We start from the raw sequence: 17,633 nt of genomic DNA, 5'->3' as shown, positions 1-17,633 counted from the left end.
GCTTACGTCGCATCCTAAATATTGAAGTTGGAGACTCGCTTAGGTTCTGCATTATCCATCAACATTTTTCAGCGGTGACAAGGGGGACGTTTCTCCCATGATTTTAGTTTTGCTTTGCTTATATTCGAGAGCTATATTCTCATTTCCTAATGATGTAGTTTATAGCTCATCTTCACTTTCTTCCAAAATTGTAACATCAACTGCATACAGGAGGATATTAACACATTTATTTCTGTTAATCTATATAACCGTGTTTAAATTCTGTCTCCAGTTCTAAATCAGATCATTTATATATACATTCAATAAGGTTGGTGACAAGCAACTACCTTGTTTAGGCCAGTTTTTATTTTTTTATTATTCTTAATCCTCTTACTTCTGACTGGTTCGATGCGGCCCGCCAAGAATTCCTCTCCTTCGGCAAGCTTTGCATTTGAGAGTAGCATTGCAATATACGTAATCAGTTTTCTGGATGTATTACAGCCTCTGTCCTTTGCAGTTTTTACCTCGTGCAGCCTCCAGTAGTACTATGACACTCATCTTCGTGACCCGTGATTCTGATGTTAAGTTTCTCGCTGGTTTCATTTCTACTACCTCTCGTTACTTTCTTCGGTTTAGTCTCTGTCGATATTCTGTACTCATTAGACAGTTCATTCTATTCAACAAAATCTGCAGTTTTACTTCACTTTCACTGAAGAGAACAAAGTCATCAGCGAATCATGGTTACCTTTGACCTTGAATTTTAATCCAAGTCTTGAAACTTCCTTTTAGTTCCATCATACCTTCTTCGGTGAATTTATTAAACAATAGAGACTAAAAAATAAAACTCGGTGTTAGGATCCTTTTAATCCAAGCTTTTAGCCCTTGGTCCCTTGGACTTTCGCTCTTACTCTCCCCTTTTGGTTCTTGTGAATATTATATGTAAGCCATCTGCCTATAGTTTGCCAATATTTTCTCAGAATTTCTGACATCTTACATCATTTTACATTGATGTCCGCTTTTTGTATGTCAACAAATCCTACGAACATGCCCTTATTTCTCTTCAGTTTGGCATCCATTTTCAACCGCAACGGGCGATCTCCCTCTCTGATGCCTTTGCTTTTCCTAAAGCCAAGCAACTGATCCTCAATTTTCTTTCCAATTCATATTTATATTATTTTGTCAGCGACTTGTATGCATGAGCTGTTAGGATGATTCAACGATTATCCTCGCACTTGCCGACATTGGCTGTCTTTGGAAATGTGTGGATGATGTTACTCCAAAAGTCTCGTGGTATATCTCCAGCCTCACACCTTCTATACACAAACGTGAATAATCGTTTTGTTGTCACTCTCCCCAGTGATTTCGAGATAATCCATCGCTCCTGACTTATATGATCTTAAGTCATCCAACGATCTTTAAAATTCTACTCTAATATTGGATCCCTTATCTCTTCCCTGTCGACTCTCGTTTCTTCTTCTATAACGTTATCAGACAAGCCCTACCTCTCAAAGAGGCTTTCAGTGTACTCTTTCCACCTATCTGCTCTCTCCTCTGCATTCAACAACGGAATTGCAGTTGCACTTTTAATGTTATTGCCATTGTTTTAAATTTAACCGAAGGCTATTTTGACTTTTCTGTTTGCTGAATCAATCCTTCGGACAACCAATTCTCTCCCTATTTCTTCACATTCTTCATGTTGCCATTTCTCCTTAATTTCCATGTACTTCCCATGTATTTCATTCTTAAGTGACTTTTATTTCTGTATACTTGAATTTCCCTGCAGATTTTTGTGCTACCTTGTTACGTCAATGAATTGTAGTATTTCTTCTGTTGCGCATGGTTTCTTCGTAGTTCCTTCATTGCCTAGGGTTTTCTTTCCAGTCTTTTATGATTTCCTTTTTTATAGATGTACATTCCTATTGAACTGAACTTCTTACTGAGCCATTCGTTATTCCAGTATCAATAGCTTCAGAGAACTTCAAATGGGTCCCTTCATTCCTTAGTACTTCTGTATCCAACTTCTTTTTCTTCCTGACTAGTGTCTTAACCTTCAGCCTCCTCATCATCACTATATTTGCTCCTGGGTAAGCCTGGAATCTCTACCTGACCATGACGCAATCTAACTGGAATCTTTCCGTATCTTCGGCCTTTCTAAGTCGTCTACCTGCTCCTCTTTTGATTCTTGAACAGAGTATTCGCTATTACCAGCTGAAATTTATTGCCGAACACAATTAGTGTTTCTCTCCTCTCATTATACTACCGAACCCATACTCTTCTGTAAACCTTTCTTCTTCGCTTTCCCCTATAACCGCATTCTATTAGCTCATGTCTATTAGATTTTCATGACCCGTTACGAACTGAACTAACTGTCCAGTAAAAGGGGAGGGAGGCAGCTGAATATGCGTAAGCGTGCCTTTGCTGCTTCAGATCGCGTCCAAATTTCATCGAATGATTTTGGACGGTCCCTAGGGTATCCAACCGGTCCTTTATTGACGCCCTTGCAAATGGCTCGTCTGGAGAGATCACTTGGCGTCTTCGTCTCATCGTTTCTCACCCAGCCCAGCAAGCAAAATCACCTTACGCGTAACGTTACAGTATTACCGCATGTGTCGGCACCTTGGAATCTGAAGCGTCGTCGACCCCTGACGTCTCAGGGTACGACGTTTGTGCACCGTTACAGAGAAAGATTCTAGGCATCTTTGACAACGTTTGCACATTTTATACTAATCTTCCTTTCTATTTCTGTTATAATAGTTATAGCAATTTGTTTACCTCTTAATTTACGAAAGAGCTCCATTTATTTGTTTCCAACCCCTCGTTGCTTCCATGTAGCTATTGTCACTCTATCTATGTTACCTACTCATTTATCCTTGATTTACGTAGGACATTTCCATGACCCATCCTTTATCATCATACGCCGTGAATCGTGAAGAGAGTCAGTATATAAGGTCTCCTGGCCGCGCTACGAGAGCTGTGCAGGTTAAGCTTGGGGATAGGGCTGCCACCTCACAGCTTCCAAGCCTGCTGCGTAATATTTCGGACTCCTTCTCCTAGGCCAACTACCACTCCCAGCCTTCGATTTCGTCGGACCCGAGCAGATGTCTTCCGCCTCTTCTACTGTTGGGTGTCGTATATCATTGTCTTCGACCGTCTTAGCCAATGATATCTTCTTCAATGGAGAATAAAAACGAAAGACACCATCGAACCTGGCAACGTAACTCTGTCGGCGTCGAAAAAGCAACAGTTGGCCTACAGATTCTGATGGGAAAGAAAACATAAACTGTCTGTCACAGTTAAGTGGAAGCATAGCTCTAGGCCCATCTGGTTGCCGCTCACATGTTCCCATGAAAGGGGCACTGTTTGGCGGACTATTCTTTGTCTGGTCTCTCTCAGGCAGACCAATCTGACACCGAATTCCCTACCAGAAGCATAACTTCCCCCAGCATGGTTCTGTGCGCACAATAATTAATCTAATCTTGTCATCACGACGCTTATGGGAGTGATATGACGGGGCTATAATTTAATCGCAGATTCATCATTTATAGCTGGTTATAGGAACTTTGTAATTTATCCGTGGGTAGTTTGCGTCTTTCTTCAAGTTTAGTTTCTTCCTCTATAGCACTTTACCACGGGTTAGAGAAACCTGTGACCATTAGTGCTGTCCTTCCATGTATACATTCAATATCTCTTGTTAGTACAAGTTCCATGAAATTTAGGGATACTTTAGGAGGTGTCTTACGAGTGATTTCTTAGCAGTCTTCTGTATAGATTGATGTACATTTGCTTATTATTCTACCAATAAACTGAGGCATGTCATCTGCTTCATATAAGCCTAAGTCTGTGTTGTAGTGTTATTCTTTATACCTACAAAGTGTTACAACCAGGTACACATATTTGTATGAGTTGACTGATAGCTGTTGTCACTCACTGATACTTTAGTCATGCGATGTTCAGTTTTTTAGTTTAGAGATATGCACAGTTTTTGTGTTTATGAACATTTAAAGCAAGTGACCAGTTTTCACACGACTTTGAATCATATTTAGATTCTACTGAATACCTGTGCCGTTGTTTTCCGGCAGTGCTTCATAGATAGCGGCATAAACTTCGAGAGATTTCAGATTACTATTAATGTTATGCAAGATCATGAATAGGAAAAATAAACAGGAAGGGTCCCAACAAACATGCCTGCACCACTCCCAAAGTTATTTCTACATCTGTCGATGTCTCATTATCCAAGAAGTCCTCTATTTCACATACATCACTTGATACCACACATAATCGTACTTTTGGTTATTAGCGTGCGTGTAGTACAAATACTTTTAGAAAATAGAGATACTGCGTCCACGTGACTGTCTTGATCCATGGGTTCAGAAAGTCGTATTAGGAAAATGCGAGTTGGATTTCACATGATTTATACACTCCTGGAAATGGAAAAAAGAACACATTGACACCGGTGTGTCAGACCCACCATACTTGCTCCGGACACTGCGAAAGGGCTGTACAAGCAATGATCACACGCACGGCACAGCGGACACACCAGGAACAGCGGTGTTGGCCGTCGAATGGCGCTAGCTGCGCAGCATTTGTGCACTGCCGCCATCAGTGTCAGCCAGTTTGCCGTGGCATACGGAGCTCCATCGCAGTCTTTAACACTGGTAGCATGCCGCGACAGCGTGGACGTGAACCGTATGTGCAGTTGACGGACTTTGAGCGAGGGCGTATAGTGGGCATGCGGGAGGACGGGTGAACGTACCGCCGAATTGCTCAACACGTGGGGCGTGAGGTCTCAACAGTACAAATTAGGGATACTGTTGCTCCTGGGGTATCGGCGAGGACCATTCGCAACCGTCTCCATGAAGCTGGGCTACGGTCCCGCACACCGTTAGGCCGTCTTCCGCTTACGCCCCAACATCGTGCAGCCCGCCTCCAGTGGTGTCGCGACAGGCGTGAATGGAGGGACGAATGGAGACGTGTCGTCTTCAGCGATGAGAGTCGCTTCTGCCTTGGTGCCAATGATGGTCGTATGCGTGTTTGGCGCCGTGCAGGTGAGCGCCACAATCAGGACTGCATACGACCGAGGCACACAGGGCCAACACCCGGCATCATGGTGTGGGAAGCGATCTGTCCCCCATTGAGCATGTTTGGGACTGGATGAAGCGTCGTCTCACGCGGTCTGCACGTCCAGAACGAACGCTGGTCCTACTGAGGCGCCAGGTGGAAACGGCATGGCAAGCCGTTCCACAGGACTACATCCAGGATCTCTACGATCGTCTCCATGGGAGAATAGCAGCCTGCATTGCTGCGAAAGGTGGATATACACTGTACTAGTGCCGACATTGTACATGCTCTGTTGCCTGTGTCTATGTGCCTGTGGTTCTGTCAGTGTGATCATGTGATGTATCTGACCCCAGGAATGTGTCAATAAATTTTCCCCTTCCTGGGACAATGAATTCACGGTGTTCTTATTTCAATTTCCAGGAGTGTATGTGCCGAACCCATGCTGGTGGCACGGAGGAGATCGTGCTGTTCGAAATATCTCAGTATGTTTGAACGTAGGATGTGTTTTTTACGATTCTACAACAGGCAGATGTCAAGGATATTGGATGCCAGTTTTCTGGATCATCTACACTATCCTTGTAAACGGATGTGCTCAGTAATTGCTTCAGCAAATGTGTATGGTCTTCCGTTTGAGAAATTTGCGGTAAATTATGGGAAAACAAGGCTAATTTCCGAAAACTCAATGTAGAGGCTGATAGGGATTCGTCCGGTCCTGGAGCTTTGTTTAATTTTAGCGATGTCAACTGTCTTTCAGCACCACTAATATCTAGGCTATATCACTCATCTTTCCAGTTGTGTGGGAATTAAACTAGGGAATTCTCCTGGATTTTCGTTTGTAAAGTAATGTTTGAAAACCGAGTTCTGCATCGCTGGTTATGCTTTGCTGTCCTTAATTTCAGTTCCTGTCTCGTCCACGAGTGTCTTGACACTAACATTGGTACCAATAAAGGCCTTTACTTACAACCAAATTTATTTAGGTTTTGTGAGAGGTCCTTCGATAATATTGTGATATGTTATTCGTTCAAAGCTTTACGCATTGCCCTGTTGATAGCCAAACGCGTTTTATTTAGGATCTACCTATATGAAGGTCTTTGCTTTGTTTTACACCTACTGTGTTGTAGTCTCTGTTCCTTTTAAAATTTTCTTTACAATAAATATTTACCACTGAGGGTTTATTCCATCGTAAATTCTGATGTTGGGTGCATATTTCCCAAGTGCATGGTCCGCTATTCTTTTATACCTGAGCCACCGATCTTCTACCTTCTCCTCTCCACATATAGACGTTTGGAGTTACTTACTGAGATACGACACCACTGGCTCTTCATTTACTCTGCTGAAAACATAAATCCTTCTCCTCTAGTTGCCCTATCTAATTTGACATTCATTGTTGCTACAACTGCTTCATGGTCACTGAGACAAGTTCCAATACTTTCATCTTCGAGGAAATCTGGTCAGTTTGTTGATTTCAGATCTATTATATTTTCACCATGAGTGGGATTCCGGACATATCCTGTATACCAGACACCTACTGTTGTGAGAATTTATAATGTCTTGCACCATTTTACATTGTCGAACAGTGTTTTACATCGACAGATCCTATTAACGCGTTTTTTGGTTTTATGTCTTACCTCAACCATCACGCCCTACGTCACTTCTCCCCTCTGGTGTTGTTGCTTGTGCAAATGTTCTCCCACTCTCTGTTGCTGCCGTCTTCAGGTTGTGTGGATAAAAAATTTTCTGAAAGCCTGCAATTATGTCTCCAGATTGACACATTCTACAAACATGTTCGGTTGCCAATCCCTCAGTGATTTTAGTACTTCCGAAGGAATGTTATCTGTGCGTTCTGTCTTATTTGATCGGAACTCTTGAAAAGCTCTTAATGCAATGCTTAAACTCTGACTTTAATTTTGCATCCTCTATGTCTTCTAAATCGACTCACATTTCTTTTTCTATCACATCATTAGACAGTCCTTCCCCTCCATAGACATCTCCAGTGTACTCTATCTGTCCGCTCTCTCCTCAGCATTTTACTAGAATTCCGCTTGCATTGTTAATGCTGACTGCTATGCTTTTAGTTTCACCGAAATTTGTAGTGAGTTTCGTGTATGCTGAATCAATCTTTCTGACGACCACTCCTTCTTTAATTTCTTCACAATCTTCCTGCTGTCATTCGGCCTTAGCTTCCCTGCACTTCATATTTATATCATTCCTATGTACCATACCGGCCGCTGTGGCCGCTAGGCGCTTCAGTCTGGAACCGCGCTGCTGCTACGGTCGCAGGTTCGGATCCTGCCTCGTGCATGGATGTGTGTGATGTCCTTAGGGTGGTTAGGTTTAAGTAGTTCTAAGTCTAGGGGACTGATGACTTCAGATGTGTCGTCCCATAGTGGTTACAGCCATTTGAACTATTCCTATGTGATTTATGTCGCTTTAGTCAATTCTTTTCCTAAACATATGTACTTCTTTCGTCGGTCGACCGTTGGGTAATTCTTTTGTTTCTCTAGGTTCTTTTGCTGTTACATTCATTGTACTAGTATTTGTCTGTCCACTTTTACAAATATCCATTCTTCTTCAGCTAAACTGTCTATTATGCAATCTACTATCGCAAGTCTATACACATACAGCAATTTAAATGCACCTTATGATTCCTCGGTACCTCTCCTTCCCATATGTCTTCTCACTGTCCCTTCCAGACGATTCTCTTCGATGCACTCTTCATTGCTTATAAAACCCTGAACTCAGAGTCTATATCTGCTCCAATATTACTAGCTGAAATATGGTGTAGAACTGAATTAGTCCCAGTCTTCCCTGACGCTTACTATCGAAGCCGTCATTTCTGGTAACTCTTCTGTTTCTTCCCTTGCTATTGTTATCCAGTCACCTCTATTTCTTCAAACCACTTTACATACTGAATTACATATCCAATGTCCTCATACATTTTCTGTATCTTTTCACCTTCACCAACAATTTTAGATGGTAAGAAACTGAATCTGAATCACTATTTCAGAGACCTATCTGAGAGCCACATTTCGTACTGTCACAGACTGTTGGCGATCGGACACGGGTCGAGCAGGAGGTGTAGGTGGCGCCTCTCCTGGCCAGCTGGGAGACTACCGCTGCGACGCTCCGTGGGACCTGGTCGAGTCTGCTGTGCGTGCTATGAAGAGCAAGCACGGCGACAACATCGACTTCATCCTCTGGACGGGGTGAGTGTGCGTCAGCCGTAAGACTAACATCGAAAGTAATCTCTTCAGTAAGTTCTGCAAAAGTATCATCTGTATCATCTACCCTGAAGTTACGTATGGTGCTCCTCAGCCTTTTTTATAAAAAAAAAGCTCGAGCAGGAGAGAGGGGGTAAAAATTTGGTGCACTAGACATGTCAACGTAGAATGTTCCTCAGCTAAAATATTACCTGCACTAGACACGTCAACCGGGTGCTCAGATTAATTTAACTGACTTATGCTGAGATAGTTTGTTGATTTCATGAGGTCTGCTGAAACTAAAGATTGAAGAAAAATGTATACATTCAATATTTGTTCAGCATTGTTGTTTGCCATACACTGAATTGTTACCAAATCCGTCAGAGCTTACAATCGCGCTATTAAAATAATCGAAGTAAGCAAAGTTTTTGGTTATCCTGTAATTATATAACCATAGAAAAACATATGAGCTGGTAACATAACAGTCCAAGCAGGCAGTTGACAGTACTACGAAAAAATGATACTTTACGCACAATGGTTTGATAAAGAACATTTTAGGGGAGTCAAGAGTATTTTGTGTGTCTGAAAAATGCAATGTTTGTCTATAAACATGTCACCAAGAATAGATTCCAGACAAAATGTAATAAAAACAAACAGCGATTAAATTTTTCTGTAGTACATGCAGTATCTTCTTCGCCTTAAAATACTTTCTGATGAGATGAAGCACCGGCCGTTGTGCCCGAGCGGTTCTAGGCGCTACAGTCTGGAACCGCGCGACCGCTACGGTCGCAGGTTCGAAGCCTTCCTTGGGCATGGGGGTGTGTGATGTCCTTAGGTTAGTTAGGTTTAAATAGTTCGAAGTTCTAGGGGACTGATGACCTCAGAAGTTAAGTCCCATAGCACTCAGAGCCATTTGAACCATTTTTTTGAGATGAAGCATTATTGAAACCAAAAAAATATTCTTTGTACCAGCAGTAACAAAGAAAAATTTTCAAATGCGTGTGAAATATTATGGGACTTAACTGCTAAGGTCATCAGCGCCTAAGCTTGCACACTATGTAACCTAAATTATCCTAAGGACAAACACACACACCCATGCCCGAGGGAGGAATCAAACCTCCGCCGGGGTCAGCCGCACAGTCCAGGACTGCAGCGTCAGAGACCGCTCGGCTAATCCCGCGCGGCTAGCAGTAACATTGCCTCAAGTTGATCTACTAAAAGTAACATTGCTTGAAGTGGACCTAAGATGTAAATTCCAATATTATTAGGTATTCTTATAAGTGTTACAGACAAAAGCATTTAGTGAAGTATAAAGCGGAATGTGACATTAAATTTATAGATGAGACGCATGTTTTTAGACAAAGAAAGGGAAATGAACTTTACTAACGAGGCAGTACCGCATTTTACATACATATTTCATCAGTGAATCATAAAAGACTTAGGATCATATTAAAAGTAATAGTAGATAAACGTAGCGTAGAAGACCAATTTTGAGTTGGAGAAGGCACAGGAATAAGAGATGGAATTTTGGCCTTCCACATGATACTGAAGAGAAAGATGGATTGGACAGAAGAAATCATCTTACCCTCATTGAGTTAGAAAAAGTTTTTGACAGCGAGAACTATAATCTATCCTTTACAACTATGAAGAAAAAGAACTTTAGTGGAACGACAGAACACTGATCCACAGTATCAGAATGACAGCAAATATTAAACATAAATGAGACAGAGGATGAGACCAGCAACAGAAAAAAGAGTTTGAAAGCGTGTACCCTCTCACCATATTTATTTGATATGTCCATTGTGGAAGTTATTTATCACGAATAAGAGAACAAAGGGAATTGAAAACAATTGTAAATTGATCCATTTCATCAAAATTGCTGATGCAATCATGGTAGTTACTGACACAGACACAGAAATGAATATAACGTTGCAGTCCCAATCAGACTTTTATACTATGGGATTTAAAAGTGAACAGGCTGAAAACTAAAATAAATGCTTTATAAAATCATATTTATAGAGGACACTTCATTATGAAAGTGAAAGTTGAATTTTGAAATGATTCGACATAAAGCTGCTGAAATTTGGATATGGTGGAAAGTGACAAGAACGGGCAGAACAAAAAAAAAAAAAAAAAAAAAAAAAAAAGAAAAGCCCTTGCCCACAGTCCTTAGTCAAGTCAACGAAGAGATTAAGAGTATTAAAAGAAATGGAGAAACAGAGAAATAAAATTTATTGGATATGTCATCTGACACCACACTTTCTTCTTTCACTTTCTTCAAAGGAAAGCACTGGGACAGAAAAGAAGAAGACGGCCGATGAGGAATTTTCTGCAAGACATCGAGAAGAGGATAAAATATAAAATATGTCAACTACATAGAAGGGAAAGGACACGATAGTGACAGAAGAAATTTGTGGTAGCGAATTGACATTAGACTTTAGAATATGTACATAGGGTTGAGCAGGCCTTCCAACGGCCTTGCCGCAGTGGTAACAACGGTTCTCGTCAGATCACCGAAGTTAAGCGCTGTTGGGCTGGGTGACCATCCGGTCTAGATTAGATTAATACTAGTTCCATAGGTCATGAATAATAATGATGTGGAACGAGTCAAATTTTCCAATACATGACATAATTAAGTTAATTTAACAACACAATTAAGTTAATATAACAACTTTTTTATTTTTTTTTTGTTTTTTTATTTTTTATAATTTTTTGTTTGTTTGTTTTTTTGCTTTTTTCTTAATTTATATCTAAAAATTCCTCTATGGAGTAGAAGGAGTTGTCATTTAGAAATTCTTTTAATTTCTTCTTAAATGCTTGTTGGTTATCTGTCAGACTTTTGATACTATTTGGTAAGTGACCAAAGACTTTAGTGGTAGTATAATTAACCCCTTTCTGTGCCAAAGTTAGATTTAATCTTAAAGAGTGAAGACCATCCTTTCTCCTAGTATTGTAGTTATGCACACTGCTATTACTTTTGAATTCGGTTTCGTTGTTAATAACAAACTTCATAAGAGAGTATATATACTGAGAAGCTACTGTGAATATCCCTAGATCCTTAAATAAATGTCTGCAGGATGATCTTGGGTGGACTCCAGCTGTTATTCTGTTACACACTTTTGTGCAATAAATACTTTATTCCTCAGTGATGAATTACCCGAAAATATGATGTCATATGCAAGCAATGAGTGAAAATATGCGTAGTAAGCTAATTTACTAACATGTTTACCACCAAAATTTGCAGTGACCCTTATTGCATAAGTAGCTGAACTCAAACATTTCAGCAGATCATCAATTTAATGTCTCATCAATGGACATACCTAAAAATTTTGAATATTCTACCTTAGCTATATGCTTCTGATTATGGTCGATATTTATTAATGGCGTCATACCATTTACTGTACAGAACTGTGTGTACTGTGTCTTATCAAAATTCAGTGAGAGTCCATTTAGAAGGAACCACTTAGTAATTTTCTGAAAGACATTATTCACAATTTCGTCAGTTAATTCTTGTCAGGTGTGATTACTGTACTTGTATAATCAGCAAAGAGAACTAACTTTACCTCTTCATGAATAAAGAATGGCAAGTCATTAATATATATATATATATATATATATATATATATATATATATATATTAAGAACAAAGGACCCAAGACTTACCCTTGTGGAACCCCATTCTTGATAATTCCCAGTTTGAGGAATGTGCTGATCTTTTCATATTATGAGAACTGCTTATTTCCACTATCTGCACTCTTCCAGGTAGGTACGAATGAAACCATTTGTGCACTGTCCCACTCAAGCCACAATACTTAAGCTTGTCTAGCATACTGTCATGATTTACACATTCAAAAGCCTTTTGACACATCACAAAAAATCCCAATCGGTGGTGTTCGGTTATTCAGATCATTGAAAATTTTATTGGTGAAAGCATATGTGGCATTTTCTTTTGAAAAACCTTTCTGGAAACCAAACTGACATTTTGTTAGTACTTCATTTTACAGATATGTGAAGCTTCTCTTGAATACATTACTTTCTAAAAAAATTATTGTTGACATCAGATCTATCCCCATTTTTATACAAAGGTATAACAATAGCGTATTTCAGTCAGATAGTGCGCGCCCTATGTACTAGAGTTTTAAGTACCCCATTCCTAAAACTCTAGTACATAGGGCGAGCGCTATCTCTGACACATAGAGTCTACCCCAGGAATTGGAACATCTGAGAACTGTATTTCGAAAAAATGGGTACTCAGAGTGGCAGATCCAACGTGCACTCCGCCCAACCACTGCATCACAACCTTTTGAGATGGATGAAGTCACGAGGGAGGAGGTAGGCACTGCATTTATTCCATACACAGGCGCGCACTCTGGGAAAATCGCCCGCATTCTGAAGAAACACCGGGTCGGAACTGTGTTTTGTCCTCCGAATAAAACTCGTGCACTGGTGGGGAGCGCCAAAGATGACCTCGATTTGAGGAAGGTCGGCGTGTACCAGATTCCGTGTCAATGTGGCAAGTCGTATACTGGTCAGACGATGCGGACCGTCGAGGATCGATGCCGTGAACACCAGAGGCACACTCGACTGATGTATCCGAGCAAGTCGGTGGTCGCTGAACATGGTTTATCGGAAAATCACGCTATGGAGTATGACCGCACGAGGATTCTGGTACAGACGTCGCGATACTGGGAGAGCGTTGTTAGAGAGGCCATCGAAATTCGCACCAATGACGACCTCATAAACCGTGACTGTGGCTATAATCTTAGCAAGGCTTGGGAACCAGCGATTGGGTTAATCAACAGTAAATCGAGCAAACCCATAGTTGTGACGACCACGGCGGACAGAGCCATCACACCGACGTCATCTGAGACGCCGTCGCAATCTGTTCCACCGCGCGACCGTGGCGTGGGGCGCGGACGGCGGAGGGAGCGCGCCGCGGGCGGAGGGTATTTAAATCGGCCGCCGCCGCCGCCTGAGCAGCCATAGCGTACGGATCTCCGTGCCGGCGCGTTCACAGGAGCTCAGTCCATCAGTTCACCTGATGATGGCGACATGTTTGATCGCCGAAATATTGTGCCCGTGGGACACGATAGACCGGCAGTACACCCGCGGATATTTTGATTATCAAATACGCCGAGAGAAACTCAAGAATCAAAAGCTTTTAGTATTTTGCTGGAAATGCCATCAATTCCATCTGAGTTTTTGATTTTAAAGAAGTTTATTATTTTCTTAATTTCAGAGGGAGAACTGGGTGAGCTTTCAATTGTATCAAATTGTATAGGTATGGCCTCTTCCATTAACAGCCTAGCATCTTCTAATGAACACCTGGATCCTACTATATCCACAACATTTATAAAATGATTATTAAAAATATTTTCAGCTTCTGACTTTTTGTTTGTAAAGTTTTCATTCAATTCGATAGTAATACTGTCTTCCTGTGCTCTTGGTTGACTTGTTTCTCTTTTAATAATATTCCAAAGTGTTTTAATTTCGTTATCAGAGTTGCTGATTTCAGACATAATTCCGGATTTTTTAGTAACTTTACTTAATATAGCAAAGTAGTTTTTATAATGTTGATAGTTTCTGGGTCACTACTCTTTCTTGGTGTCAGATACATTCCCTTTTCCGGTTAGAAGGTATTTTTATACCCTTAGTAAGCCATGGTTTGTTACATAGTTTCTTACGAGTATATTTATCTATCAGTGAGCTGCTATTCTTTACCACCCAAGGAGGAAAATCATTAATGGGTGTCAAATTGAAAGAATCTGGTAATACTTCGAGGTCATTTTTCCTATTACCGTCTTTCAGAGATTCTACATTGAAGTCTCCACAAATAATAATTTGCTTCCCCCTGTCTGACAGACAAGGAGGCCAAATTTTTCAGAAATAGATGAAAATTTCCCGATGGGGACCTATATACAGTTACAATTATAAATGTGCCTTTATTTAATTTAAGCTCACAGGCACATGCTTCTATATGTTTCTCTACACAAAACTTTTTTGCTTCTATACTTTTTGCAGAATGATAACTTTTGACATTTATGACAACTCCTCCTTTCTCGATATTTTCTCTAATTATATGTGCAGAGAGCTTACATCCACTTACACTTACCTTATCCAAATGAGTAAAAATGTGACGTTGAGGCAGGCATAGTATATTTCATCCTCACCTTCTAAATCTCCTAAACAAACCAGAAGCTCATCTATTTTATTCTTTAAGCTTCCAATATTTTGATGAAATATACTTACGTTATTTTTGATTTCACTTTTATGAGAACCTTTCCTTATTCCAACATTTGCAGTACTCTTCTGAGATTCTCATTGTGCTTAGACCTAGTTCCTATACCAGTGGTCACATGGTGTTCCGAGAGGCATATGTCAACTGGGTTGGGTGACTAATTCATCAATGCTATTACGTATGACAGATACAACTTGGTGGAGATAAAATCTCTTATGATTGGTGAAAATTTATAATTGAGAGCTGTGCTTGGTGATCCAATGTGCTAGAATTCTGCTGTTTTATTTCTTTCCTAAACCGAAGATTTGTTTCAATCCTGACCTCTCGTAGAACTTGACATCTTTCTGTCTTACCTATCCTAAAAAAGGTGCTGCTCCAACACCTGTAACCACTGGTATTTTACCATTCATGGCAGTGCTTTCCCCTTAAATTTCCTGCTATTATCCCAGCCAGTTTACCCTTCCCTTTCCTGTTGAGATGTAGGCCAGGCCTGGTATAGTCCCACCGACTGAGAGAATCAACAGGAACCACAGCAATATGAGCCCCCGCATCCGACCGAAGCAGCTGTTCAAACTCCAAATTAACTCTCCCAACAGAAGAGTTCAAATGAGGCCGGTCATGACGTCTCAGGACAGATACAAATTCAACGTTGGTCTGTCTGGACGCCGACGCAATCTTTACCAGGTCACACTCTATACTGTACCCAGGATCTCTGTCGATACTGTGCCCTAGCCCTCCCACATTAACCACGGTGTCTTCCTGGTAAATCCTTTAGAGTGAACCTAAACCCTCTGTCACCTGATCCAGACTTAGTTTGAAAAAAATTGTGACCTGGTATTCTGGTCCTAATTCCTTCTGCAGACGTTGCCCTACACCTCTGGCATTGGAACTACCTAACAACAAAACTTTCTTCCTTTTCGATGACTTTCCTACATTCTTTTTCAATTTCCTATTGAAAGTTTGTTGTGTACTGTCTACACCTACATCTGCTTAAGGCTCATCAGTTTCTAACTGAAGCAAGAGGTCAAACTGATTTGTGACATTCACCACAATACTGTCAGACTTAGTTCTGGGCCTGTTCCTTCTGTTACGTGTTGACACTTCCCACCTCTCTTTGCCCTTCTCCCTCCTTAGCCTGTCCAGATCTTCCCTAGACTGATCTAGCTCAGCCTGAAGGGCAGCAATTTTCCCCTCCTGTTCCACTATCTTCCTATCTCTGCTGCAAATCCTACATAACCACTGTTGTGTCTGATCCACTTTCCAGACACCCACGCCATTGCAGTCCCCCCAACGAGAAAAACTACTCCATCCATCACACCAAACCCCGGAACTAACAATTCTACAGCAAGTCAGGCACTTCTCACTCATGGAAAAAATAATACTTTAGCTAGAATAATTCAATTAAATTACTGAAAATCGAAACAGACATTAAAAGAATTAAGCCTATTCACAAATGTATGTAAGCACGTTTCTGATTTAAAATTCCACTGTTTTTCTGAAAAGTGTATTAAAACAATGAAGGTATACGATATTTATTATATATTTCACTCGATGGAATGAAAAAAAGGACAATTGAAGGAGATACTTTAAGTCTGATTCTCCAAAAACGTTTCGAGAATTAGGCCTATAAACGAATGTGTAACCTCCCGACAAAATAAAATAATATGAAAAATATTCTCATTTAGTGTAACCTCAAAACAGAAAAATTCCTTAACCTCTCAACCATAAAAAAATGTAATTATCTTGTTCACATTCAATGTAACCTCCCCACAAAATAAATCGTGTAACCTATCAATAATAAAAACGTGACTAATCTCTCAATAAAAAAATGTGGGTCACTTATAATCTTTCAATAATTGACAGTCAATTTAACCTGGTAAATTTTGGACGTCAGCAATGCTGCGTCATGGCCCTGATACATCATTCTGAATAAACTGAAAAATCTTACCTTAATTAGATCGCCAGATAACGCGTATATACCTGCTCCTATAAGAAATTTTCCTGGCGCAGCTAAGTGCAATGCTGGCCGATAGTTTCTTCTTATATAAAAGGAAAGAACTGATTTTTCTTTTCAATAATCGGGATGGTCAAGGATTGGAGAAATTAGTGAATTCATTAAATTGAGGTTAAAGTCAAAAGTTACTTTTTACGAGAAAGATTATTATTAACTGATTTTTTAAAACATTTACATGGGACTTGTAAAAGTACTACATATGCGCGAGGCTGCTTTTACCTTATCGTACAACGCTCAGGCTCCGCCATCGCTGCACACGACCGGCCCAGCCAACACGATACACCAGACACGACTGTTCGCTAGCAACTACTTACACCTACTAACACACAGTTCTTACTGCAGTCAAAACTGCTCTTTGGTCTCAGATTCTCTTCTAGCTTACATATCGCAGGCAACGCGTGAGCAATACATCGAAATTACATCAGTTCGAGTGCGCTAACAACAAATTCTTTAATTATGGACCTCTTACATAACCCTCCACTGGGGGGGGGGGGGGGGGGCAAAAATTTGGCAGCGATGGTTTGTCAATTGGACTTGCCATGAGCAACAAATTTTTCTATAATCTATTTAGTTACTTTGTCTACAGTCACAGAGTATATACATCATTGACAAGTGCAGAACATCTTAAGAAATTAAATAGAGTGCACATGCACTGAGTACAAAACATATTCAGAAATGACAAAGTATATACGCATTGAGTACAAAATATATTACATGACAAAGTGCACACGCAATGTATACGTGTTTACCATTTTACAAAATTTAAACAAATTGAGAAATGAAATAAAGTGCAAACGCACTGTATAAGTCTTCACCATTTTATAAAAACTAGGAAAGGAATGGGAAGGATTGCATTATGGTTGTAGCACAGTAGGTTGCACGTAGCTGCACTGAAAGTTCATATCTTTCTACAGAAGCACAACACCAAGTGAGACAGTCTGAAGTTCTCTTCCCTGAAGTATTTATTAATGTAGCCAAGACACTGAAATGTTGTACTAATATTCACTGTTCTTTTGGTAGTTCATTAGGTACACCGAACAGTAGGACCATAATAACATCTCCATCGTTCAAGGTGGTGGACAGCTTGATATGTCAACACCATTTTCTTGTAGACTCCATACACTTACAGCAACGTAGAATTAGT

General features: G+C 40.4%; 1 protein-coding gene across 1 annotated transcript in view; it reads left to right on the top strand.

The window, feature by feature from the left end:
- LOC126280942 (acid sphingomyelinase-like phosphodiesterase 3a) overlaps positions 1-17,633 on the top strand; it is a 588,911-nt gene that overhangs the window by 333,125 nt on the left and 238,153 nt on the right. Inside the window, exon 4 of the mRNA XM_049979805.1 lies at positions 8,081-8,243. Coding sequence (XP_049835762.1) covers positions 8,081-8,243 — 163 coding nt within the window. The remainder of the gene's footprint in view (positions 1-8,080; positions 8,244-17,633) is intronic.

Source organism: Schistocerca gregaria, chromosome 1 (genome assembly GCF_023897955.1).
Source record: "Schistocerca gregaria isolate iqSchGreg1 chromosome 1, iqSchGreg1.2, whole genome shotgun sequence".
Classification (NCBI taxonomy): Eukaryota; Metazoa; Arthropoda; class Insecta; order Orthoptera; family Acrididae; genus Schistocerca; species Schistocerca gregaria.
The sequence above is the reverse complement of the archived record's forward strand: the minus strand, read 5'-3'. Positions and strand labels throughout refer to the sequence as shown.